Below are 24392 nucleotides of genomic sequence, written 5' to 3' on the forward strand. Positions count from 1 at the left end.
AATGGCTCGGATCTGGCTCTATGATTTAGCCTGAGCCCTAGGTTCCCTGTCCCTCCATATGACATCGGTTTATGGGAGGAGAATAGGAAGTCCCTGACCTCCATGCTGCTGCCCTTTCCCTAAGGATTTGGGAAGTCTGTCAACTTACCAAAGCCCTTATTTAGTATTTCCTGGCACAAAGGTGTGGTTGGTGCTAGTTCTCAGCATTCCCTGACCTGCTTCCTCCAGTGGTCTCCAACCAGAAGAGTCCAACAGCTCTCCATTCCTTTCTGGAATGGGGTGATGAGTGTACGAATAAGTCGTGTGAGGAATGCCAATAATCTTGGGGCGGGGGGTGGGGAGCCTGGTTCAGATTTCCTACTGACCCAATTATCAGTAGTCGCACTGAAGTATTGATATAACTGGAATTCTTCATATTCACCCCTGACCTGACTTCACATGGGACAAGCTTACCCACTGCAGCACAGCTTACGCTAGTAAGAGACTGGAAGCAACCCAAATTCCCTTTCAAAAAGGGTTGGTGAAGTGAATTAGGCCATAAATATGCGTGTGTGCCTGTATATGTGTACTGTATGTTCCTCTGCCTGTATATATATATGAGTGTGTGTGTGTAAACTTTTCACCATAAAGCCTTTGGAATCTCGAACCATACGAAAGTATTCTGCTCAAAAAAAAAACTTAATAGAGGGGCACCTGGGTGGCTCAGTCAGCTGGGCTTCCGACTTCAGCTCAGGTCATGATCTCACAGCTTGTGGGTTCAGGCCCCACGTTGGGTTCTGTGCTGAAGCTCAGAACCTGGAGCCTGCTTCAGATTCTGTGTCTCCCTCTCTCTCTACCCCTCCCCCACCATTCATGCTCTGTCTCTCTCTCTCTCAAAAATGAATAAACATTAAAAAAAAAAATACTTAATAGAACCAGAGGAAAAATAACACACTTCTGTGGGTCCCAGATGCTGGGGTTGGTTTGGGGGAATCACCAAGTCAAACAGTGGGGACACACACTGTGGCTCTGGAGCAGCTAGGAGGCATAGGGGGTGTCTGGTCTGGCCCACCCAGCACACGGTGGCAGGAGGGGGCATGACTCTCATGGGCCACAGCATCCCAAAGCTGCAAATGCTTTTCACAACAAGTTGATTGGGTGGGGGGGACATGTACATGTAAATAACTCGAGAAAATCCAAAACTACTATCCTAGGACCCCACCCTCCCCTTTCCAAAAGGTCCTTGTTTCAAACCCACAATCAGCACAAGGTAGGGCTTACGGAGCGAGGTTCCTGGTCGGCTCCCTGACCTGCCACTTGCCAGCTGGGTGAGATGCGGGGCAGCTTACTCCCCTCTGGGCCTCCATAAAGAGCCACAGTGACGTGACTATCCTCATGCAGGTGAGCCTTTAGTGGGTAAGTGAGCGACACATGTTTTTTACATCATTGCACATCAAGAAATTATCCAGTGCTCTTAAATTTAGTAACCGGAACTTTTCCTCTGAACCTTGGCAGTTGCTAGAATTGTCCATGAGGTGGAACCAGAGGAAATGACTGGGGAAAAAACCCCAAGAGTTGAAGAGCAACAGGGAAAGCATACGGCGTATGAGCCCCTCCCTGTGGCGCCACCACAAGGGTGCAGCCTCCGGAATCACCGCTGCCAACAGCTGCTGTCCTTCTGAGGTACGACCTCCTACAGTCCCCCCAAAAGGTCTAGCCTCAGCCCTCCCTACCGTGTCCTTCACACTGAAGCCCCACCCTTCACACCCAGGCCCTGTGCTTGGCTCGCTGCCCAACACACAGTAGCCCCCGACACGACACAACCGAAACACTACAAATAGACAATCAGCTCAGGAAGATGACACAGATGTGGGGACGATGGTGATGATGGTTATATGACGGTGTGAATATACTTAATGCCACTGGACAGGATGCTCACTTTAAGATGGTTAAGATCGTCAAGTTTACGTTAGGTTTATTTTATCACAATAAAAAAAAAACGGGTGACGTCTAATCTCATGCTCACCTGCTCTTAGGCCTCCCAACCCCCAGACCACTCCCGCTAATCCTATCAGTCCTGGTCTCTAAATGGGAAAAGGGCCCCCAATTCCCATCTGGGCCCTCTCCTGTCTCTATGCTCCCTTCAGGCTGGTGTTGCTCCTCGAAGCTCCCCGGGTGGCCCCCTCAAGCCCCAGCGGCCACGTGCCCTCCCACCCCCGCTCCTCTACCCCCAGCCTCCTGGTTTCCACAAACGGCACCTCTGGCTAGATCTCCAGTGTCGAGGTGACCCCTGCTCCCCGCACCCCAGCTTCCCATCCATCCACGCTGCCCGCTGCTCCACCGAAGCCCACTCACCTTCCTCCTCCCCACGCGTCACCCCACACCACCTTCCTTTCTTGCCCCAGTTCCTGTACGGCTGCCTCCGGACAATTTATCCTCCTCACAGGGGCCAAAGCCACCTTCACAAAAGGCAATTCAGACCATCCCTTGCTGGCTTTACCCTCCCCAACTTCTCAGAGCGTAGGGAAGATGTCCAATTCCTCACCATGAATCACAAAGCCCTAAGTCACCTGGTCCCCGCCCACCTGCCCCCACCTGTGCTACATGGCGGGCTCCTCATTCAGCCCCTGGCTCCCCTGACGCCTGGCAGCCCCCTGGCCTCTCCCTGCTCCTCGCTCAACCTCTGCCCTGGCCTTGTCTTCGGCCGAACACTCTCCTCCTGCACTTCACGCAGCCGCTTCTGATCGTTCCCGGCTCAGCCCTTGCCTCACCTCCTCTTAAAAGGCCTTCTTACCCCCCACTTCTGAAGAGGCCTTGGTCGCCTCTGCTCCTCACTCCCATTCTCCCGACAGCATGATCACTTTACCGCCATCTCCCTGGCCAGAGAGGTCAGCCGTGCTGGCAGGAGCTTGTCTGCCTTGCTCCCAACGGATCCCTAGCTCCTCAAACAGGCCTGGCACAGGGTAGGGGCTGTGCAGCCGTGAATGGGTGTGTGATCAAATCGGCAGGAGCTGCCTCACCAGGAAGCCAGCAATCTGGAAAGCTGCCAACAGGCAGAATGGCAGGCACAGGTGAAATATACGGTGGGGGGACAGACACAGAGGCAGGACCACCGCAGTGGGCTGATGGGGAGAGGAAGCCCAACTGAACGGGGACCGTGACCATTACTCCCTTCCACTGGGGGCCTGCAGCAAAGACATGGCCCACGTGGAGCCTTGACCTTCAGAGACAGAGCCCAACCCCTCACTGGCACCCCCACCCACATTGTGCTTCGTGTGAAAAACAACCCTGTGACTCACCCTGAAGGAGGGGAGGGAAACAGTTTGAAAGCCACAAAAATATATTAAAACAGCTGTTTTCTTCTCTCTCGGCACTGGCCTCCCTTCCCGGTGACCCTTGCTCGCCACCCGCCACAGGCTTTCAGAGAAAAAGACGCCCAGGGCCGGAAAACAGAGGGGCCCTGCTGCAGCCCAGGGTCTGGGAGCGAGGGCGGCTAACAGTCTCTACAGGCTCGACGCCACCGTCGACGGGGCCGCTGGGAGGCCGGAGGCGCAGGAGGGTCAGGCAGGACGCAGCGCACAGTCGGGCCTTGCCACAGGGATAGAAAACAGAAGAGAAATGAACAGCATGAAGAGAGGGAGAGACCGAGAAGTTAAAGTAGCATGGGGACGGGGCAGAGGGGCGAGGGGAAGTCGGGAAGTCGGGAAGTCGGCCCCTCCAGGTGACACCCGCTCTGGGGGACTGGAAGGCTGAGGAGCTGGGGCTGAGGCAGCAGATGCTGCTGAGAGGCAGGAAGGGGAATGGGGGAGGAAAAAGGGCACTTGGCTCTGGGAGAGGTAGAGGAGTGTGCCCTGCCAAGGCCACAGTCAGAGAGGAGAGAACAGAGGACGTGAGAGAAAGGAAAGACCGGAGCGGCAAGGCCAGGTCACAACGACCATCTCAGACTCAGAAAACTGGGGTGAGTCCCCAGAAAGCTCGGGCCGGCTCCAATGCCGAGGGAGACAAGCAGTGTCATCCAGAAGCCGGCAGAGGGTTGGGCGCGCCCTCATTGGAGCCTCTGCTGGAGCCAGGAGCCTGGAGAGGGGACCGCGCCCCGCCCAGAGGCTAGAAGGTCCTGCGGCCCAGTCTTTTGAACACGCTCACTGTACCCGCATGGTCCATCTGGGCACCCAGGCCCTCGCTGGAGCTGTTCCCCCGGGGCCCCACCAGAGTCCTCTTAATGGTGACCTTGACCTCGGCTGAGGACTTACTCTTGGTGCTCGTGACCTGGCTGTCCTGGGCCTCAGGCACAAGGGCAGCCTTGCCCAGTCTCTGGATGATGCTGCCTTTGGACAGGGACTCTGGCTTCCTCTCGAGTCCAGGGCGTGAGGAAAGGGCCAGACGCCGCAGTGTTGGGGTGGCAGCCGTTGTGGCCGAACTTGTGGCCTTAGCTTTGACAGTCAGTGCTGGCTGGGGACTGGACTTGGCTGGGCCCCGGCCCAGCTTCTTCAGGACCCCGGCATACTGCAGGACAGAGCTGCTGCTGTCATTGTCGCTGTCCCAAGCCAGATCCTCGTCCATCTCTGGGGTGGCCCCCAGGCGGCTGAAGACTCCTGTGGGCTGCAGGGGTCAGAGACGGGACAAGTGAGCCATGTAGTCACTCAACATGCATGCACGGAGAGCTGCCCCATCTGTGCCTGGCCTCATTGGGAGAAATCCCCAACAGTGGCACACTACACAGTGGTGGGAGCCACGACAGGGGAGATTCAGGGACCTGGTGGGGCCCAGAGAAGACTCCTGACCTTGGCTGAAGTTCGGGAGAGACTCCCTGGACAAGAGACCTCAGAGATGAGATCTGAAAGTAACGGCAGGTGGGTCTAATAAAGAAGGGGGGAGAGAGAAGACGGAGAGAAGACCATTTGCAGAGATCTGCAGGAGAACATGAGAGAAGAAAAATTTGCTCATTCACTCAACAGACATTTCCTGAGTCCCGACTGTCCCTGGCCCCCTGCTGGGCGGTGCTGGGGAAACAGTGGTGATTAAGCACAGCCTTGGCCCTGCCCTCAGGGGGCTCCCAATCCAGTGGGGAAGACAGACCTGGCGTGGGAAATGACACCCAACGATTCCCTAATTATGACAGTGGTGTGTTCTCTGGAAGAGATGGGAGCACAGGTGGACAGGAGACAGGGAGGTCTCGACCCCTCTCGACTTCAGGGATGCTTTCTCCGAGGTACTGATGTTTAAGCCAGGCCCTCAAGGATGAATCAGCAGAGAAAAGAGCAAGGGCTAAGTCCCCAAGGCAGGAATAGGAATCATACTGATGGAGCACTCGCTCTGTGCCAAGCTCTTTACACGGCTACATCTTCAAGCCACACGATCCTGAGTGTTATTATCCTGCTCGTGATAAGACTCTAAGAAGTGAGGGAAAGGTTGGGTAAGCCCTGGCAAGCGAGGGCTGGAGAGGCAGGAAATGCAGCTGGGGAGCTCCGGAGCAGTTAGTCAAAGGTGACACTTAAAGAGTGCCTGCTGTGCACCAGACACCCCCAGCACTGTGCAGGTGTGTGTCACTTAATCCTCACAAGCACCCCATGAGGTGTGCACTACACGGATAAGAAAGCTGAGGTACCAGGAGCTTAAGTGACGTGGCCAGAGCCATGCAGCCATGCAGCCAGGTGGTGACAGAGCTGGATTCATGCCGGGCAGGGCTCAGGCTGCGTGCTCCTAACACACACTGTCCCCGGGGCCCGTGGGACTGCAGGCCAAGGCAAGGAGGGTGGCGTTCATCCTGACCAGGGTGAAAGCATCTGGTGGGGGGTGGGTGGCCTGTCCTGTGGGTGGCACACACTGCTGCTATGGGGGGAGGGGCAGAAGGGGGTTCACAGGAGCTGCAGACCAGTTAGGAGGCCACCGCCCTATCCAGACAGGGAAAAGTGGCAGAGAAGGGAAGACAGACGGAGCCATCACTAGAGCCTGCCCGGAATGGGGCACTGGGGTGTCCCTGAGACGGGGCCCGGGAGGGGAGTTACTCTGGGGGAAGATGCCGAGGCCAGTCTGGGACATCTGGTGGGAGGACCCAAGGGCAGCATTCAGGAGTTGGCCAGACCCCGGGGCCTGGAAATCAGGAGAGACGTTGAGGTGCAAAGAACGGAACGGAGACTGTTAAGACAGGGGAGGCGGCCCAGGGAATCCGAGGGGCTGGATGTGGGATCAACACCCGCAGGAAGACAAGAATCAGAGAACCCCAACTGGCTTCCCCGTTTCCAACTCACTTTATTCCCTGTTGTCGTGTCTGCCTTGGTCTCGGCGCCGAGGCGGTCGAACACGGACGTCCTGTGGAGACCTGGGAGGGAAGTGAGCCCTCAGCCAGCACCAACTGAGCCACGCGCGGAGCTTGGGCCCAGCCGAGCATCATGCATCGTGCAGACAAGGGAGGGGAGATGCGGCCCAGGCCCAGGCAGCTCCGGTCCAGGCAGGCACGGACTCTGTGTCTGAGCACTGGCTGACACGGACCTGACTCACATGTTTCTGGCTAGTGCCAAATGTGGGAAAGATCCACTGAAATTGACCCTTGGGCTCCTGGAAACTTTGCACGAGTTCGTGAACGTGTGCGGGAAGAGTTCTAAATCCCTACTTGTTCCCTTCAGTCTTGTTCTGGGTCATGGGCCTCTGAGAGTCTGCTGAACGGATAAGCCCTCTCCCTAAATAACACCCTAAATAGCCATCAATGGGAGAATGTTTACTAAATCATGATATACGAATACGATGCAAATATTAAATTTAAATGACCGTTAAAAAGAACAAAGCAGAGGAGCACCTGGGTGGCTCAGTCGGTTAAGCGTCCAACTTTGGCTCAGGTCATGATCTCACGGTTCGTGGGTTCAAGCCCCATGCTGGGCCCTGTGCTAACAGCTCAGAGCTTGGAGCCTGCTTGGGATTCTGTGTCTCCCTCTCTCTCTGCCCCTCCCCTACTTGCACTCTTTTTTTCTCACTCTCAAAAGTAAACATTTAAAATAAAAAAAGAATGAAGCACATCCGCATGTATTTATGTGAAAAGATCTCAATAAAAGAATTCTAGAATAATACCTACAGGCTGCTGCTATTTGTGTTGAAATAGAAACAAACACCTCTCTATGTTTTTATATATAGATACACGCATGCAAGTCCACAGGTGCCGGTCTGGAAAGGTTAATGACGGCGTGGGACACGGGAGTGAGGGAAAGAATGAGTTGACATCGTATACTCTTCTGCACCATATGAATGCTTTCCCCGTGGGAATGCGTACAACATTCTAAAAGGAACACTGTGAGGAAGACCATCTCTGCACTACCAGACGCAAACCCCAGCTACGGACTGACTGAACCTCAACCAGACTCCTCTGGCTCATGATGATGGTTCCCACCATTTTGGGCACCTGCCCTCAGCCAGACACGGACACCACTTTACAGTCAGGCAGTCGTGGAACCCAAGCCCCTGCCCTTGGGGAAGAGGTGCCAGGTGAAGCACCTGCTACACTAACTGCAGGATGCGAGGGTGGAGGTGGTGATGTGCTCTCCTCCTCTATGGCCACCCTCACTGTCCCCTTGGTCCAAGGCCCCCTGGATCTCGTTAGAGCCCACTTCTTGGCCAATGCCCATAGGGCATGACCAACCCCGCACAAAGCAGCAAAAGGGAAAGGCAGTCTCCACACCAAAGCGTGTGCCCCCGCCAGCACAGTACCTTTTGCCGCCTGCTGCTGCTCCAGGATCTTACGGGTCCGGGGGGTGGTGCCTTTGGGCATGTTGATGATGTATTTCCCCTCCATCTCGGCAGTGACCCGGCGCCGCTTGGTGGGAACGGCCAGGCTCTCCTCTTCGCGGCGGGCCAGGGCTGCTGGGGAGGAGAGGGGTGGTGAGCACCTTCTGGGGTGGAATGTCCTCCTGGGGTGGGGGCTAGATGCCCAACGAAGGGCACAAATGTGCCCTTTATCTCCATACGTTCAAATGACTGCAATCCCCTATCTTCCCAACCACCCCATCACCACTGACTCTGAACCACCAAGAAATTCAGAGGTCTGGGCACGACGGGGTTGCCGACGGTGCTCAGAATCCCCATGCTGTGGCGGGCCTCCCAGGCTCTCTCTGCCTCTGTCCCTGCCGCGAGCAGGCTGACTTCCCAGCCCAGTCAGGATCCCCTCAGAAGGGGAAACTGCTGGCTGATGGAAAAGTTCAAGAGCTCCAGCTAAGCAATGGTTTCACAGGTGTAATAATTTTTTTAAAATGAATCAAGCCGTATACTTGCAATTTGTATATCATGCCTAAGTAAATTATATCTCAATTAGAAAAACAATCCCCTCGACACTCCCAGGCTCACCACTTTTTCAGTACTTTAGAAATCAATTTAAACTTTCTTACTCATGACATCAATCAAAAGGCCAGAAGGGCACCTGGGTGGCTCAGTCGGCTAAGCATTTGACTTCAGCTCAGGTCATGATCTCATGGATCGTGAGTTCAAGACTTGCGTCAGGCTCTGTGCTAACAACGCGAAGCCTACTTGGGGTCCTCTACCCCCTTCTCTCTGCCCCTCCCCCGCCCCAAGAAGTAAAGGGTCCAAAGAAGGGGATGAGGCACTTCTAAACACACATGGCAAAAAGGGAGCATGTGCAATGGAGGTGGACAGAGCATGAAGGGGCTGGGCATCAGAATAACAAAGCCCCCTCCCTGGGCCTCAGTCTCCACTTGTGCCAAGATCTTTGCTGTGGGGGTGGGTCCGACAAAGGCAGGACAGTGGGGCAGACAGAAGGACAGCTTGGAAGCCCAAAGGCCAGGGTCCTATTCCCAGATTTCAAGCTGAGACCTGGAAGAGGAACAGAGGCCAAGCATAAAAGGTCTGTGAAGGAAGAATGTGCTGGGAGAAGGGAACATTGGGGCAGAAATACCACGACAGGAAGGAGCCTGGAAGGGACCTGGGGAAGGGAGCCAGGGAGAGACACAGGAGATGGACTCACATTATGCACGACCTATAGGCCACGTGGGAAGATGACTTTGTTACTGGGACAATGGGAAGCCCTGGAGAGTTCTAGCTGAGTGTGAAAGGGTCAGGTTGAAGGTTTGAAAGGATCCTTCTGGCTGCTGAGAGAAAATGGTAGTTTCTTGACCTGTGACCCCTGCATCAAGCACAGGGCCCGGCACCAGTGCAGGCCTCAGTGAACATCTGTTAAAAAGGACTGAGACACTGGGGCGCCTGGGTGGCTCGGTCGGTTAAGCGTTCGACTTCGGCTCAGGTCATGATCTCATGGTCCGTGAGTTCGAGCCCCGCGTCGGGCTCTGTGCTGACAGCTCAGAGCCTGGAGCCTGCTTCAGATTCTGTGTCTGCCTCTCTCTCTGCCCCTCCCCTGCTCATGCTCTGTCTCTGTCCGTCTCAAAAATAAATAAATGTTAAAAAAAAAAATTTTTTTTTAATAAAAAAAATAATTAAAAAAAAAGGACTGAGACACTAACATTAACCACTCTGGCAACAACAGATGTTGGCGAGGATGCAGAGAAAGAGGATCTCTTTTGTACTGATGGTGGGAATGCAAGCTGGTGCAGCCACTCTGGAAAGCAGTGTGGAGGTTCCTCAAAAAAGTAAAAATAGAACTACCCTATGACCCAGCAACTGCACTAGTAGGTGTTTACTCAAGGGATACAGGTATGTTGTTTCAAAGGGGCACACGCACCCCAATGTTTCTAGCAACACTATCAACAATAGCCAAAGTATGGAAAGGGCCCAAATGTCCATCGATGGATGAATGGATAAAGAAGATGGGGTAACTATATATATATATATATATATATATATATAATGGAGTATTACTCGGCAATCAAAAAGAATGAAATCTTGCCATTTGCAACTACATGGATGGGACTAGAGGGGATTATGCTAAGCGAAATTAGTCAGAGGAAAACAAATATCATATGACTTCACTCATATGAGGAATTTAAGATACAAAACAGATGAACATAAGGGAAGGGAAGCAAAAATAATATAAAAACAGGGAGGGGGACAAAACATAAGAGACTTATATAGAGAGAACAGAGGGTTACTGGAGGGGTTGGGGGGGGGGGTGGGCTAAATGGGGGAGGGGCGTCAAGGAATCTACTCCCGAAATCATTGTTGCAATAGATGCTAACTTGGATGTAAATTTAAAAAATAAATAAATGATGAAAAAAAAAAAATGAGCCACCCATAGTCCACAGAGCTGTACTGTACGCTTAAGACTTAATTAAGGGGGTGATGTCAGGGGCACCTGGGTGGCTCAGCGGGTTAAGCATCTGACTCAGTTTCGTCTCAGGTCAGGATCTGACAATTTGTGAGATCGAGCCTGCATCGGGCTCTGTGCTGAGAACACAGGGCTTGCTGGAGATTCTTTCTCTCCCTCTCTTTCTGCCTCCTCCCACTTGTTCTCTCTCTCTCTCAAAACAAATAAGTAAACATTAAAAAAAAAAAAAAAAGAGGGTGACACCATATTAAGCATTCTTTCCGTAATAAAACAAAATAAAAAATTTAAAAAGACTGAACAGACCCCTGAGTGAGAACCGCCGTGCCCCTGTGCTGTTAAGTACACCACGTCCACAGCTTCCCACTGTCCCCATTCTATAGACTTGGAAAGCAAGGCACACAGAGGTACAGGGGCTTGACCAAATCCAAACGCTTTGGACACCCTGAGGCCTTCAAAGCACCATGAGATATTCGGAACGTGACCCCCAAATACCATCTGCCAACCCACACTCACCCCCAGCTCCTCCCGCCATCTGCCCAAACCCCCTCACCGGCAGCCTTGGCAGTCTTCGCTGCCATCTTGTTGGACACGGTGACTGAGATCTTGGAGGTGCTGGTGTCCGGCCGCCTCGGTGGAGTGCCGGGTGGGGAGTCACGGTTCAGACTGTTAGCAATCATTCGAGAGGCAGCTGCAGGGAGGAAAGGCGAGAGTCCCATCATCGTCCCTGGGATGGAGGCCAGGACACAGAAGACAAGCCTTGGGACTACATGGGGAAGGGGCAGCTGGGGTCCCCCTGTAGCTGCACTGCCATGATGGGGATGCTTGGGCGTAAGCCAGTCTAAACAGGAGCTAGCCCGCTCCTCATTGCCTGGGGGTCCTTCCTGAGGGCCTAAACCAGACTGGTTCCTGTCACTCTTCACCCAACAGTTACCCAGCCCTGTTCTGAGCTCCTCTCCCAGCTCCACTTCAGCCCAGCTGGTCTGGGGATCTTCTTCCCCCAGAAGTGTGCACCTTCTCAAAGCACATGCTGTTCCCTCTGCCTGGCATGCAGTTCCCTGAGTACCAACGGGCCTTCTCTGGCTCTTTACTCAGGTCTCCTCTCAGACAGCACCTCCTTAGAAAAAGCTTCCTGGACCTCTCCATCCACTCTACCACCCTGACCCTACCCTAGGCTCTCTTTTTCTTCGTAGCCCTAATCGCTGCTTGACATCAAATTACACGTTTTTGTTTGCTGGTGGGCTCTCCCACGAGCATGCAAGCCCCATGAGAAGACAATGCCCATTTATTTCTGTATCCCTAGTGCCTATCACAGTTTCTGGTGCTTTAGAGGTCCTCACGGAACATCTACTGGCAAAGATGAACACTGTCACTGAAAATCCCAACATCCCTACCAGACAGATCTACTGCAAGCCAATTTTACAGACGAGGAAATGGAGACTCCAGGAGGGGATCACTCAGCCAGGTCCCTAAGCAGTGGTGGGTCCGGCTCCAGTTGGGCTGAGGGGAGATAAGCGGTAACCCCCTTCTGGGGATGGAGGATGGGGGTGAGGGCAGGCTCTGGCGCCCCTGTCTTCTTTGGAGCAGAAGGAGGGATTTCAGGGTGCGAGGTGGGAGCTACAGCATGCTCTAGAGGGTCAACCCCAGCATGGGAAAGACACGGGTCTTGTCTTCAGAACAGCTGGTTTTAGGGCACAGGTTTCAAAAGCTCTTGGGGAAGCCCTGCAGGGGAGGGAGGGGGTCTCCATGCCGTCCCTGCTTATACCACAGTCCCAGTAATCCCCAGACCCTCCACCAAGGGCTTTCAGATTTGGGTATTCCACCCTACCTACTCCCCAAAAGTCCTTTCTTTTTCTGCTATGTGCTCTCTCTCAAAACCTGCTCAAGTTCCCCATAATGACCCTCAATACGTTATCACAATTATATATTACTTGGTTGATTTTTTAAATTATAACTATAGCATACAGAAAAATACACCAAACCCACAGAGACCACTTAACAAAAAGTGAACTCCCACATACCCACCACCCAGGTCAAGAACTGGAGCCTTACTGTCACCCGGAAGTCTGGGGATTGGCCCTTCCCAATCAGACCTCTTCCCTGCCCCTCACCAGAAAGAAATGGCCAGTTTTCAGCCCTGCTCACTCCCCTGGTAACGATCGGTATACACCCCTCCACAATTTCCCCAGGACATTTCTTCAGACAGCTCTGAAGCCGGATAGGGGTGGCTTTCTGACCAGCTGTAAACCACCTGGCTGCACAGAATCTGTCCTGGGATGATTGGGATGTTCTGCTATGAGAGGTAAGCAGCTGAGAGGCCCTGCCTCTTGCAGTGTACCCAGAGGGAGATGTCTTGCTTAAAAGGGATAAGGCATATGATGTTTTATCACAACAGGTAAGCACCATTTGGGTGGAAGAAAAACAACTATCTTCGCCCTAACGAATCTGAACTGTAGTCAGGTATCAGACACATAGATACAGACATGCGTATTCAAAGGTGTATATCATAAAGTGTATAGAAGTGAGTGTACCAGGAATGCTTTTCTGGAACATTCTTCCCCACCCCTTTCCTTCTTTGCCTGCTTCCTCTATTCCTAACTGCCTATTTTCTCCACGAGCATTTTTGTTAGTTTTAATTTTTTTAACTTGTTTGACACTAAGACATTCAAAAAGGTATAAAAACAACATACTATCTGATTTCATTGATGTACATTTGAAAGATGAGCAAAAAGACTAAAAAACTAGATCATCAATGCTGTTAGAAATCAGGGTCAATAAGGGGCACCTGGGTGGCTCAGTGGGTTAAGCGTCCGGCTCTTGGTTTTGGCTCAGCTCACGATCTCACAGTTTCGTGGGTTCAGGCCCCATGTCAGACTCTGCGCTGGTAGTGCGTAGCCTGCTTGGGATTCTCTCTCTCCGCCCCTCCCCCACTCACACTGTCTGTCTCCCTCAAAATAAATAAATAAACTTAAAAAAAAAAAAAAAAGACATCAAGGTAATGGATACCCTGGAGAGGAGGGGCGGGTAGTGATGCTGGTCTGTTTCAGTTTCTGGATTTGGATGCTGCTGGCTACACGAGTGTTGCACTTGTGAAAAGTGATTCGGCTGTACCTTTATGATTGGAACCCTTTCCTGTGTGTAAGTTGAGGAAGACTGCTGCAGAAAAGAACACCAATTTTTTCAGCCTCCCTCTGTCCATGCCTTTGGGTAGGCACTGCCCACACTGATTCTGGGCTTAGCCATGTGACTGACTTTGGCCAATGAGGCAAGAGCAACTATTATACAGGCAGAAGCTTAAGAGGTGCCTTGCACACCGGGGTCTGCCCTCTTATGCTGTTCTGGAGAGCCCTGCAATCAGCACTGCGTGGACAAGCCCAGGCTAGCCTGCTGCAAAATGAGAGACATGTGGCCAAGTCACCTCTGTTGGCCCAGATGACATCAAGCCAACCATCAGACGTGTGAGTGAGGCCATCCTAGATCACCCAGCCTCAACCAAACTGCCAGGTGACCACTGAGATCAGCTGAGCTGACCCAGAGCAGAAGTGACCAGCCAAACCATGTCATAAAATCACGAGAGATATGGGGCACCTCGGCAGCTCAGTCGGTTGAGTGTCCAGCTTTGGCTCAGGTCATGATCTCACAGTTTGTGAGTTCAAGCCCCGCGTCAGGCTCTGTGCTGACAGCTCAGAGCCTGGAGCCTGTTTCGGATTCTGTGTCTCCCTCTCTCTCTGCTCCTCCCCTACTCGTGCTCTGTCTCTCTCTCTCTCTCAAAAATAAATAAAACATTAAAAAAAAAAATCACGAAAGATAAAAGCTTGTATTTTAAACCAGTTTGGGGCTTGTTAAGCTAATATGCATATTAAATTTCTAAAGTTTATTTTTCTTAAAAAAGGTACCACACTGCTAAAAAATCAAACGTATAAATACCATTCTCACCATCCACGGATTCCATATTTGCAAATTCGCCTATTCACTATAATTGATTTCTAACCCCAAAACCAGTATTTGTGGTGCTTTTGCTGCCATTCACAGCCATGCGCTGAACAGTGAAACACTTGAGTCACCCAACACACACTCCCAACTGAAGTCAAACAAGGGGACTCTCTGCCTTCAGCTCTCACGGTAAACAAGTATCCTTCTCATGGTCTATTTTGTATCCCCTTTTTACATTTTTGTGCTTTTGGATGGTGATTTTGCTGTTTAAAATGGCGCCCAAGCAAAGTGACAACGTGCTTTCTCATATTCCCAGGTGATGTGCCTTATGGAGAAAATACATGTTAGATTAGCTTCGTCCAGGCAGGAGTCACAGTGCTGTTGGCTGTGAGCTTGATGTTAATGTATCAACAATGTATTACAAATAAAAGGTCTCTAAACAGAAATACACATAAAATAAGATCTGTGTCAGGGCGCCTGGGTGGCTCAGTTGGTTGAGCGTCCGGCTCAGGTCATGATCTCACGGCTTGTGAGTTTAAGCCCCGCGTCGGGCTCTGTGCTGACAGCTCAGAGCCTGGAGCCTGCTTCCGCTTCTGTGTCTCCCTCCCTCTCTGCCCCTAGCCCACTCGCATTCTATCTCTGTCTCTCTCAAAAATAAATAAACATTAAAAGAAAATAATAGTAAGATCTGTTAATCAACTGACAAAAATGTTGTGACTAGAGGCTTACAGGAACCTAACTTTGTACTTCCTCTTGAAGCAGTGACTCAATATTCACTAATTCAGTGGTCACAGTGACGTTATGGAGCAGAACTACCACCAACGAAAATCGACCGGACATATTGCCACCTCACTACCCAGACTATTTTTTTCCTAAGAACCTCAGATGGCTTTATTTCACCTCTGCAGATTTCAGGTGTATCCCCTCTACAGCTGAAGTGTATGACTGAAAGAAAGGAACCCTGGGTAGATGGGACTCACCGCTAGAGGTGCCTCGGCGAATCTCGCCTGGGAGGGGGCTGGGGCTGCAGGGCACGGACTCAGTGGCAGCTTTGCACATGTCCTGTAAAAATATAAATAAATAAAATAATGGGACACCAGGGTGGCACAGTCGGTTATGCCTCAGACTTCAGCTCAGGTCATGATCTCACGGTTCGTGAGTTCGAGCCCCACGTCGGGCTCTGTGCTGACAGCTTGGAGCCTGAAGCCTGCTTCGGATTCTGTCGTCTCCCTCTCTCCCTCTCTCCCTCTCTCTCTCTCTCTTTCTCTCTCTCTCTCTCTCTCTGCCCCACCCCATTCGTGCTCTCTGTCTCTCAAAAATAAACAAACATTAAAAAAAAAAAAAAAGGTGCCTGGGATACCATGCGGACAAGGATAATCTGAGAAATCTGAGCAACAAAGGGGGATCAGAGCCTGAGCTGCTACAGAAAAGAGTTCAAAACATTTCACTCCTAACCATGAGAAAGCATCAGACAAACCCAAACGGAGAGACGTTCTACAAAACAACTGACCAGTACTCTTCAAAACTGTCAAGGTCATCGAACATTATCTGGGAAGACTATGAAACTGGTATAAATCAACGGGGACTTAAGAGACAGAAAGAGACATAAATAAATGCAATGTGGTATATGAAACAGAGAGAGGACTTTAATACAAGAACTGATAAGATCCAAGTAGTCTGTATTTTTGTTAATAGCAGTGTCCTGATGTTTATTTCTTAGTTTTGACAAATGGACCGTGGCTACTACGAATGTTAACATTCAAAGTTTCAAGGTGGGGCGCCTGGGTGGCTTGGTCGGTTAAGCGTCCAACTTCAGCTCAGGTCATGATCTTACGGTCCGTGAGTTCGAGCCCCGCGTCGGGCTCTGTGCTGACAGCTCAGAGCCTGGAGCCTGTTTCAGATTCTGTGTCTCCCTCTCTCTCTCTGCCCCTCCCCTGTTCATGCTCTGTCTCTCTCTGTCTCAAAAATAAATAAAAACGTTAAATAAAAAAATAATAATAATAATAATAAAATACATAAAAGTTTCAAGGAAAAAAAAAAAAGTGTTTCCCAGTGACCTTCTCTGTGATAACTCAAGTCCCTGACGTGAGAAAGCCATCACGGCGGGGGCCTGGCTGGCTGGACAGGTGAAGGCCCGTCCCTGGGTGGGGGAAGCAGCTACCATTTGGTAAAGTGGGGAGTCTGAGAGCACCGCTCTAGAGCCAGTTTCCTTCTCAGTCAAGTGGAGTGAGCAGGAAATGAGTTAAAATGGATGAAGGATGGAGATAGCACCTGGCAGGCTACGGTAAGCGCTCGGTAAATGTCAGCTATCAAAGCTCAACAAGCTCTTCATTCCCAGTGTGGAGCTCGGTGCCACATACTATCTGGTAGGTGGCCACAGCAGCAGTGGTGTGGGAGAAGCCTGTTTCAGAAGATTCAGGGAAGTGAAGATCACTAGTCTAGGGTCACCGTAAGTGGAGGGGCCGAGAATGGAACAGCCATGTTGTTGGCCAAGTCAGCACCTGGGTCCTAAGCGGGGAGCTCCTGTCCTGGGGACAGACAAGAATCCTGCTAATGATGTTATTATCACGGGGAAGATGAGAACTAGTAATGGTAATAGAGAGCCTTTACTGAGGCCCTACTGTTTACACTGTACTGGAGCTTTATTTTACGTAATACAACTACTTTGCAAGATAGGTCTGCCTATCTGCATTCTACAAATGGAGAGAGAGGGACGCCTGGGTGGCTCAGTCGGTTAAGCATCCGACTTAGGCTCAGGTCATGATCTCGCAGTGCATAAGTTCAAGCCCCGCATTGGGCTCTCCACTGTCAGCACAGAGCCCGCTTCGAATCCTCTGTCCCTCTTTCTCACTGCCCTTCACCCTGTGTGTGCACTCTCTCTCTTTTTCTCTCTCTCTCAAAAATAAACATTTTTTTTTTAATGTTACAAATGGAGAAAGAAAGGCTCAGAGAGGTTAGGCAACACGCCCAGTGTCACACAACAAATGGTGCAGCCAGCCTTGGAGCTCAGGTCTGCCTGTCTTTGCCTCCAAGCCTCCTGCTGGCTCTGCTACTGCTGCTCCACCGCGCCCTAAACCCGGGGACCAAGGGGTGGGGTGGGATACCCACCTGGCGGTGCACCACCTTGGCATGCTTGAGGATGGCGATGATGTCGCCCACCACAGTCACGCCCAGCTCATTCATGATCTCTTTGTTGAGATCCAGCAGCATGCTCTTCTGGATCCTACAGGGGAGGGTGAGTGGTGAGGCCGCCAGTGTGCCAGGATGGAAGGGCCAGCCAGCTCCCATCTCCCCCCGCCGCCCCCCCCCCAGGCTCCCCCCACCTCTCCCCGCCTCTCTCGCCTCTCTCCAGGTTCAGCTCTGTCCCCTCGGGCCCCCTTACCTATTATCCACAAACATCACGGCGTAATTGACAGCAGGCCCGGGAGGAATGCCGGCTTCCTTAAAGAACTGGATCCACTCGGAAGTGGCTGAGGGGTGGACAGGGTTCATTATTCCCATTGTTCTCTCTAGAGAAGAGCAGCCGAAAAGCCACAACAGCAGCCACAACAGCAGCAGCTCCCACAAATTAAAGGCTCACCGCATGCCAAGCCCTGGCTGAGCGCTTCACGCAGACTGTGGAACTAGGCCCGCGACAGCCCTGTGAGCTCAGCAGCATTGGGACTCTCACACTTGGCCAATGAGGACACTGAGGCAGGGAGAGGTTGGGCAGCTGGCCTCAGGCCACATCGCTCACAGGAAGCAGAGTCCCCAACCCACGTGCTGCTGTACCGCCCTTCTTATAAGCTCTACCCTGCCCTGGGATGTGACCCGCAGCGGCTGTCCCCATGCTTGGCCAGTGCCAGGTTTCAGGGAGCTGGGACTTTGCATTCTCCGCCCTGGTCCCCATTGACAGGCCCAGCTCCAGAGAGTGACAGGATCCACAGGTAAATGGGAAGAAGGGACACAGAGCTGGCCTGTGAGCGTCAATAAAGCCCTCGCCTCACTGTAGGAGCAGCAAGTATAGGCTTTGGAGCTTGGGTTGAAATTCTGGCTCTGCCACTTCCGGGCCAAGAGACAATGGGAGGTTAATGCCTGGTGTCTCAGTTTCCTCATCTGTGAATTTACGATAATACACTCAGTAAGTATTTATTGAGGACTGGCACAGGCCAGGTCCCATTCCAGCCACCAGGGATACCGTAAGGCACAAGACAACATCCCTTCCTTCATCAAGTTCGAATTCTAGTGATAACACTAACATCCTCAGATCACTGTGCAGACTCAATGAGAAAGTCCACATAAAGGGCCCTGAATGACACCTGGCCAGGGGACAACATCAACTCATAGCAGCTGCCATTATTAGTAGTAGTAGTATCATTGTTATTATTCTATTATTCTACCACCATTACCCAGGCCAAGGTCAAGACCAAGGAGGCACCCACCCATGAAAGTTTATTGTCTGGAAACTTCTTTGTTGGCCTCTTGGGTGTGACTTTCAAACTAGGTGTGGCCAATGTGTGTTAGATAAGATCACTAATTCCAAAAGATTTTTTTTTCACATTTTAACACCTCTGAAACTAAGATCCACCTCAGAATCAATGGTGTGCCGTAGTTTTAACTGGTGAAACTTTTTCTCAAGGTATATAGCATGGCACCCAACAATCCATGCTATGTTAGATGAGAAGTCTGCTACTGCTAGGCCCATTTTGCTTATCAGACAACTGAGCCTCGGAGTGGGGAAAGAGATTCTGGTCTTGGTGGCCATCCAGAACTCAGGCCAAGCCCAGGGACTACTCTTCTCCCAGGGAGGCCCCTGCCCACCTGGCCACAAGCCCATCTCCCCAGGACTGAGGCAGGTGAGGAGCTCATGCCCTCAGGACACCCCCCCACCAGCCCAGAGAAGGGGGGCTTTTGCTGCCTTGCACAGGCACCATCCACCTGCCCAGGCATGGGGCCCTGGGTTCTGTTAGCCAAAAGCAGGCAACTTTGTCTAAATATCAAAAGGCACCACAAAATGATTCCATTTATATGAAATGGCTGGAACAGGTAAACATCTACAGAGAACTACAGAGACAGAAAGTAGATTAGTAGGGGCGCCTGGGTGGCTCAGTCGGTTAAGCGTCCGACTTCAGCTCAGGTCGTGATCTCGCCGTCTGTGGGTTCGAGCCCCGTGTCGGGCTCTGTGCTAACAGCTCAGAGCCCGGAGCCTGTTTCAGATTCTGTGTCTCCCTCTCTCTCTGCCCCTCCCCTGTTCATGCTCTGTCTCTCTGTCTCAAAAATAAATAAACATTAAAAAAAAAAAAAAAGAAAGAAAGTAGATTAGTAGTTTTGAGAGGCCGATGAGGAAAAGAGAGTAACTTGACTATCAGTTAATGGGTATGGGCGTTTGGGAGGAGTGATGAAAAGGTTTTGAAATTGATTGTGATGATGGTTGTATAGCTCTGTGGATAAAAACCACTGAGCGGGGGTGCCTGAGTGGTTCAGTCGGTTAAACATCCGACTCTTGATCTCAGTGTTGGGAGTTCAAGCCCCATGTTGGACTCCATGATAGGTGTGGAGCTTACTTAAAAACACAAAACCATTGAACTGTATACTTTAAATAGGTGAACTGTATAAAATGTGAATTGTATCTTAATTAAACTATTATTAAGGTTAGGGGGAGAGCCTGGGTGGCTCAGTCAGTTAAGTGTCTGACTCTTGAATTCGGCTCAGGTCATGATCCCAGCGTTGTGGGATCAAGCTTCACATCAGGCTCCACGCTGAGTGTGGAGCCTGCTTAAGATTTTCTCTTTCTCTCTCTCTCTCTCTGTCCCTCTCCCCTGCTTACACTCTCTCTAAAATAATTTTTTTTTATTTTTTTAATGTTTATTCATTTTTGAGAGACAGAAAGAGAGACAGAGTGTTAGTGGGGAAGGAGCAGTGAACTAGGGAGACACAGAATCTGAAGCAGGCTCCAGGCTCCCAGCTCTCCGCACAGAGCCCAAAGCAGGGCTCGAACTCACAAACCATGAGATCACGACCTGAGCCAAAGTTGGACCCTTGACCAACTGAGCCACCCAGGAGCCCCTCTCTCTAAAACTAATTTTTTAAAAATCTTATTAAGGAGGAAAAAGGTGCCACATCACTTGGGGGTAGCTAGCTGCCTGAAGCAGAAAGTCAAGGAACTGCCAACATCCCCACATCAGGCCCCCACCATCATTTTATGTCCTACTGAAGAGGAAAATATACTGCCAATAAAATGGTCATAAGCACCCCCATTTCCGAAATATTAAAGATGGGCAACAGCGTGGGTCATGGACTCAGTGAGGTATGGCTTGCTATACACACCAGGAGACATTCACTAGAATATTCACAGCAGTCTGTCTGTAACAGCCCCAACCCAGAAACAATGCAGTAGCCACAGACAGAGGCAGGTAAACAAAGGGCGGCCACTCACACAGTAAATACCACACAGCAGTGCAGAGGAGAGAACCACAGCTACACACGGCAACAGAGGGGATGCTCAGATGTTGTGTGGTACAGAAGAAGCCACACACAAGAGAACACAAGGCACGATTTTGTTCCCCCAAGTTCAAAACCAAAGTCTAAAGAATAGGAATATTCTCATTGGTGGTACGACTATAAAAGGCAAGGAGAAATGATCACAAAGATGAGATAATGGTTGATTCCATCTGGAGGAGCGAGGGGGTTGTGACTGGGATGGGCTCTGGGGAGGCTGGCAACATTGTATTTCTTGGCCTGGATGGTTCCTTTTTAAAACGTTTGTATTGAACTAGAACATACACACATACAAGGGTACACATAGGTCGATAATTTTGACAAACCAACACACGCCTGCAGACCAGCACCCAGATCCAGAAATAAAACATTTCCAACATCCCAGAAGCCACGCCCCCCCCAACTCCCTGTGTAGTGGTGTCTCGAGGGCAACCACCACCTTCTAATGGTACAGATTGGTTTGAGCTGTTTCTGTGCTTTACGTAAATGGAATCGTGAAGGATGTATTCCGATGTTCGCTTCTTAATTGCTCTTCCGACGTTTTATGTACTTTTCTAGATGTACAAATCTCAAAAAATTGCAAAGCTGCCAGCTGACCTCAGTGCTTGGGCAATCCCAAAATACGGGCTTAAAGAGAATACAGAGACACAGCTCATGAGAATAATAACGGCTAACATTTGTCAAGAACCATGCCCAAGATCTGATGTGCAACAAGCTCTCTGTTCCTTACAACATCCTAGGATGTAAGGAACTGTTAGTATCTCCATTTTATAGGTGAGAAAACCCAGGCGCTGCTGGACTTCATGACACAAGTTCTTTAAGGCTAGACCATGCTGTCCGGAGGCCAACACACAGAGCGGAGAGGCCCTGGCTCCGCCTCCACGTTCCTCAGGGTACAGCTGTTCCTGCCAGTGACCTGGCCCTCCCTCCCCCACCTCGTCTCCCCTCACCAAGGTCATACCTCAATAAGGACAGTGGGGAGAGGGAGCCCAGAGAGAAGACCACAGACTCACCCATAGTCACTGAGACCATTGTCTCCCTGGCCCTGGTGCTGCTCCCGGGAGCCTGGAAGACAGAACGAGGGGAGAAGGGCCCATGAGTCGCCACGGGCTGTGAGTGTACGTACGTCCCTCCCTTGCTGCCTGTCGGTCTGCCTGCCAGAGAAGCGTTCCTGGGCTGGGGGCTCACAGCCCAGGAATAGCCTGGAACAGCTGGCAGGAAGTCAGCCTGGGATAGAGCTGCCACCACAACTATCACTGCTGCCTGGGACAAGGCCCAGGGACGGCAAATGTACGCAGCTCTGTTCCCACACACCTCAAAAGTTTCTGGCTGGAATGAGCAAGGAAAAGAAAGAAAAAGAAAACAAAAGACACCCCTGCTCAAGACTTTAACCGTAAATGCCCACTAGTCAGCCGTTCCCAAACTGCTTCCTGACAACCTACTCTGCGTGTGGCACTATTCTAGGAGCTAAGGATACGGAGGGGAACAAAAACACAGAGTGTGGCATCTAGGTGGAGACTGGAGAGAGGGGAAGACAGAGAAGTAAACAGGCAGAACAGATAAGGATACGGTGAGTCAGAAAGCCTTTGGTGTCATGGAGAAAACCTGGAGGACCAGGAAGGGAGGGGCTGCAATTCTAAACAGGGGGAACAGGGGAGACCGTTCTACAGTGACATTCAGAGACCTGAAGAAGGTGGAGGAGCGAGCCACGTGGTTTTGTAGAGGAAGAGTGTTCCGGGAAAAGGGACAGCAAGTCCAGTGCCCTGAGGCAGGAGCCCATCTGGCATGTGAGGGGGACCGCACACACGGAGACGTTGAGACTGCGCTGCAGTGAGTGAGCGGAGGGGAGGAGAGGAGGGGGAGCTGAGCGCAGACAGGTGGCCCACCGCCTCACGAGGGGCCTCGGAGGAGAAATGGGAAACCAGTGTCCACTTAGGTAAGACTGCAGGTGCCCGGAAGCTGTTAAAGACATACCAGCACCAACGGAGGAGACTTTCCCCTGAACATGAAGAGCAGGGCTGAAAGGAAACTAAAAGGGAAAAACTTCCTTGCCTGATGGGTCCACATCATCGGTCTCCAGGACCACTCGTCCCACGCTGCCCGGGCCCAAACCTCCCACTCAGCCCTCCTGGCCTTCTCCAGCCCTGCCCTCTCCTCCAGCCCCTCTGCCCTCCTCTACCCACCTCAGCCCCCGATTCTGATCCTTCTCCCTCACCCCTTCTCGGCGTCCTCCACAGTCTGCCCCTCCCTGTCCCCGTTTTGACGGTACAGGAGAGACAGTAGAAGAGTAAGGGCCCTGGAACCAGACTGCAGGGTTCAAATCTGGCTCGACCACATGCTAGCTGTGTGGTCTTAACAGGTTACTTCACTAGTCAACCTGGCGTCTTCATCTGTAAATAGGGACAGGGACGGTCCAGATGGTACTACCCTTGAAGGGCTGCTGTAAGGCCAGGCGAGTTTCTATGCACGGGGCACCTGCGGCAGTGCCTGCACATTCCAACTCGTCTAGAAGCAGTGGCTGTTCTTATCTCCCAGGGATCCCACCTTAGCCTGTCCTCTAACACCCAAGGGCTTTGCCTGCCCCCCTGGTTTTCCCACAGCAGGTCACCTGGGCCCAGAATGCTTTCTTATCCTGCCCTCCTGGCAAGCTCTCCTTCACTCTGCTTGCCTGGCCACCTGCTTTGTGAAGCTCTCCTGAAGTCACCAGATGTGAGACTCTCTCCTCTGCCTCCAGCGAGGGTTCATCCTGACCACCTCTGGCTTTGGTTGCATGTCTTATTGATGAACGTGACCACAGACATCACTCTGCCCCGTACCTGACTCCTAAGATCTACTTTCCCCTCTGGATTTTGCCACTGGCCAGAGACCGCACAACCAGCATCTCTCAAAGAGCAGGGCATGGCAAGGGTTCGATATGTCAGACAGGAAAACAAATCTCACGTACTGAGCACTGACTATGCACCAGGACCGGAGCCAGGCATCGTGTCGACACCTCACAACCTCCTCATGACTGAGCACTATTATTAGCCCCATCTTAATCGATGAAAAAAACCCGACTCGTCGAGGTATAGTCATTTACCAAATGCCACATCTAGCAAGTGACTTTACTGGGATTTGAAAACAAGTTCTCCCGGATTCCAGGGCCCATTCAGTAGCTCTTGTTGAATGTTTCCTCGGCAGGCACTGAATATACACAGCTCAGTGTCTCCCCACAACCACCTGGGGAACAAAGTTAAAATGATCCCCATGTTTGTTTGTTTGAACGTTTTTTATTTTTGAGAGAGAGAGAGAGAGAGAGAGAGAGAGAGCGCGCAAGCAGTGGAGGGGCAGAGAGGGGGAGAGAGAATCCCAAGCAGGCTCCATACCATCAGCGCAGAGCCCGATGCGGGGCTCGAACCCATGAACCACGAGATCATGACCTGAGCTGAAATCTGGAATCGGACGCTTACCCCACTGAGCCACCCAGGCGCCCCTAAAACGATCCCCACGTTACAAACGAGAGTGGCAGGTCCGGGATCACACAGCAAATAACTATAAGCCAGGACTTGAACCCAAGTCAGCCCAATGACTATGATTTAACACTGGTTGAGCGATTACTACAAGCCAGGCACTGTGGTCAGTCTTGGCAAGGTTCCAGTTAATGCTTACCAGAAGCCTTTGAGTACTGGTATCCTCTCCCTACAGCTGCAGAGGTCACCCTGCTGGACTCAATTGCCTCTCTCCTTCATTAAAAGCCCATCTCCAGCGCTGACTTTCTGAACAGTGAAAATTGGAACGTTAATAATAATAG

General features: G+C 51.5%; 1 protein-coding gene across 7 annotated transcripts in view; it reads right to left on the reverse strand.

Annotated features, from left to right (window-relative positions):
- Positions 1-24392, reverse strand: part of CE2H19orf47 (chromosome E2 C19orf47 homolog) — a 35330-nt gene that overhangs the window by 9488 nt on the left and 1450 nt on the right. Inside the window, exons 2-11 of one of the 7 annotated variants that reach the window (XM_027045003.2) lie at positions 24251-24357; positions 21616-21667; positions 17508-17595; positions 17234-17348; positions 15106-15187; positions 10746-10883; positions 7675-7824; positions 6228-6298; positions 4230-4578; positions 1938-3567 (exon numbers count right to left, since the gene is read on the reverse strand). In XM_027045003.2, the coding sequence (XP_026900804.1) occupies positions 3473-3567; positions 4230-4578; positions 6228-6298; positions 7675-7824; positions 10746-10883; positions 15106-15187; positions 17234-17348; positions 17508-17595; positions 21616-21634 (1107 nt within the window). In that variant the 5' untranslated portion in view covers positions 21635-21667; positions 24251-24357 and the 3' untranslated portion in view covers positions 1938-3472. Of the gene's footprint in view, positions 1-1937; positions 4579-6227; positions 6299-7674; positions 7828-10745; positions 10884-15105; positions 15188-17233; positions 17349-17507; positions 17596-21615; positions 21964-24250; positions 24358-24392 lie in introns of those variants that run through there. The other 6 variants (XM_027045002.2, XM_027045004.2, XM_027045001.2 and 3 more) reach the window with 6 other exon arrangements.

This window comes from Acinonyx jubatus, chromosome E2, assembly GCF_027475565.1.
Source record: "Acinonyx jubatus isolate Ajub_Pintada_27869175 chromosome E2, VMU_Ajub_asm_v1.0, whole genome shotgun sequence".
Taxonomy (NCBI): domain Eukaryota; kingdom Metazoa; phylum Chordata; class Mammalia; order Carnivora; family Felidae; genus Acinonyx; species Acinonyx jubatus.